Here is a 2,718-nt window from a genome sequence, read left to right as displayed (position 1 = left end):
AGACAGAAACTATTCCAAGTGATCCTGGCTACATCCACTGTCCGCTGTGTCACTGTCATCAAGAAGTCAATCATTGGTGTAATTTCTTAGATTTGTTTGGGAAAAAAACTTTTAATTGATATTACTATCATTACTGTTATTAAGATTATCATTATAAGTGACAAGATATTGTTGACAGCTGTAATAATAGTTGCCTAACTACAAATGAAGCTCCTAAATTTCTATGGAATGGGGTAAAAAGGTGTAGCAAGGAAGTCCTAAGATATTAACAAACAATGATCTTTTTAGACAAAATCTTTGTAAGCAGTCCTATTCAATAATCAACAAAAGAAATAAACGAAAATCACACACCTTTTGTTGCTTTGACTCTCGTACAGGGTAATGGGGTTCTTCTAGAATGCATATGGTGCGAGACATCACATCGCGAATAACCTCAGCTACTTTATCAAATGTCTTTTTCATGCCTTTAGTTCTCAAGAGCTTTTCTACATATTTTCTGTGAACGTGAGGAAGAGAAAATTAACAGCTTTCATGGTTTATTTATGGGAGGGAGGACAATTATGTAGAGCAAACAGAAAATATATCTTACAAATCTTAAGTTCACCAAACCAGAGACAAGCGACCCAAAATAATGATGCAACTCATAAGAAAGTTAACTAAAGAAATGAAAATTAAAGAATTATGACATAGAACCTATGACTCACCTGTAAGGGTTTGCTTCCACAAAAATGTCACTGAGACATCGCTTAAGTCCCCCTAGAGGAGGAAAAGGTGCAGGAGGCATTAGCAGCCCACTGTTGGTACTACCAGTAGTATGACCTGAATCAGTTGAATTATTCGAATCAGAGGGATTTGAGCTAGCATCTGATTTATCACAGTCTATCACAAAACGTACAGATGCAGACTTATCTGCGTGTGTTTCTTTCTCCTGGGGGGGCTCGTCATAGTGAGTGGTTTGTGGGACCCCTGAATCATAACTTGAAGTTGGTGTTGCAGCACCTGTAAAACTGGTGCTGAAGGTAGGCCATGGAATAAGGGCTGAAGTCATGTTCCCAAGCAGTTTCCCAAGGACTTCAATCTTCATTCTCAACTGCACTGTTGCATTGTACCAAACACACAAAGCCATGTAACGATTGACAAAGTCAGCATGCTCCCACTCTGGAAAATGGAGTGCCAGCTTTTTGGTTGAAGGAAATAGTGACTCCACATAGTCCAGTTTCTTCAATAGCTTTGCCACTTGAGTGAGTCCCTCAGTTTGTTTATCCATACATATCTTGCACCAGATGGAGAGACAACCACTGCAATCGTCCTCTCCCCCAGCCCCCTTACTAGACCCAACACCATCTGTAGAATCAGAGGTGGTTACAGGTATGCCTTGGATCTTTAGCTCCCCTGCACTGAGGAGCTCATCAACAGTCACAATCTTTAAGTCTGCTTCCTCTTGGTGCTTCTCTGCACAGTTTGAATCAAAGGTAAAATTTAGGACTTCATTAATAACATCTAAAACCTGTGAAACAAAGAAAGACAGAAATATTAGTATATTAAGTTTCATTTTATTAAAAGAAGACTATAACCTATATATTCATCCTTTTTTTCAATCAAATTAAATAGGAATGTTTGATTCTGCCATTGTACAGAACATTATGGATTTTCCAATTAATTCAACATAATAAAAGAATACATATATAAAATTATTACCTGCTTTCTCTGATTGACTAAATAGATATCATAGGAATTTGAATCTTGACCTGCATGCCATGCTTGCAGTTCTAGCCATAACATCTCGTGGAGCTCCTGCTGGTACAGGACTTCCTCTTCGCTTCTCTGTCGATGAACAATTTTAGAATCAGTATGTTACATTCTCTTTCACATTACAAAGGCATCCTCAGAAAATCTGATCTAGTTATAATTACCTTATCTATGGGTTCATAAATTTATAAGTTAATGGCAAAGAAGATTCATACACTGACCTTCAGTAAATCCAAAAAATTAACCATTATGTAATTTGTTCTCAAGGGTAATCAGTAATTGGATGTAGAAGTAGAAGATAAACAACATAAGACTAAGTCAATAGTCCAAAACATTTAGTTACTATTTCCAAAACAACTTCTCTTAGTGACTATAAAACAATATTCTCCATGAACCACATGCATATCCTCAGTGCTTAAATTCCCTTGGCGACTTCAATTTCACACCTGGCGCTGATGGACTGGAACTTCTTGTGTACTAGTTTTGATTAAACTTTGCAGTTTTGCAAAATAACTTAAACGGTCTTGTGGACATTCTGCTGTAGAAACTTTACGACAACTATCAGTCTGGTCAGCATCATCATCCTCACTTAATCTACGGCTGGAGACACTCATGTAACGTGATCTTGAATCAACCTGAAATTATATTTTATTACACTTGATTGAACACTCTTGTTACCAGAGGGTAATTTACATATTCAAACTTACTTATCTACTCTCTTTTTATGCTAATTAACAAAATCTTTACCAATTTATACTATCACATAAAATACAGTAAGTAATACAGAAATATCTTGCTATTATGGCCTTGCAACAAACTAACAAGTGCTAGTTATCATTTTATATAACAACTCTATGAACAACTTTTAATATCGTTATGTTAAGATTCTTTAATACTAAAAAAATATTTAAGGAAAGAAGCTTAATCAGCTATCCATTTCCGAATCTCTCTCGATTCAGGTTTCAAGGA

General features: G+C 36.1%; 1 protein-coding gene across 1 annotated transcript in view; it reads right to left on the bottom strand.

The window, feature by feature from the left end:
* Window positions 1-2,718, bottom strand: part of LOC119591999 (mitogen-activated protein kinase kinase kinase 4-like) — a gene marked incomplete in the record, with an annotated part of 37,888 nt that overhangs the window by 27,586 nt on the left and 7,584 nt on the right. The window contains 4 exon segments of the mRNA XM_037940768.1: window positions 352-496; window positions 705-1,507; window positions 1,699-1,824; window positions 2,196-2,384. Of these exon segments, the coding sequence (XP_037796696.1) occupies window positions 352-496; window positions 705-1,507; window positions 1,699-1,824; window positions 2,196-2,384 (1,263 nt within the window).

This window comes from Penaeus monodon, chromosome 29, assembly GCF_015228065.2.
Source record: "Penaeus monodon isolate SGIC_2016 chromosome 29, NSTDA_Pmon_1, whole genome shotgun sequence".
Lineage (NCBI taxonomy): Eukaryota > Metazoa > Arthropoda > Malacostraca > Decapoda > Penaeidae > Penaeus > Penaeus monodon.
The sequence above is the reverse complement of the archived record's forward strand: the minus strand, read 5'-3'. Positions and strand labels throughout refer to the sequence as shown.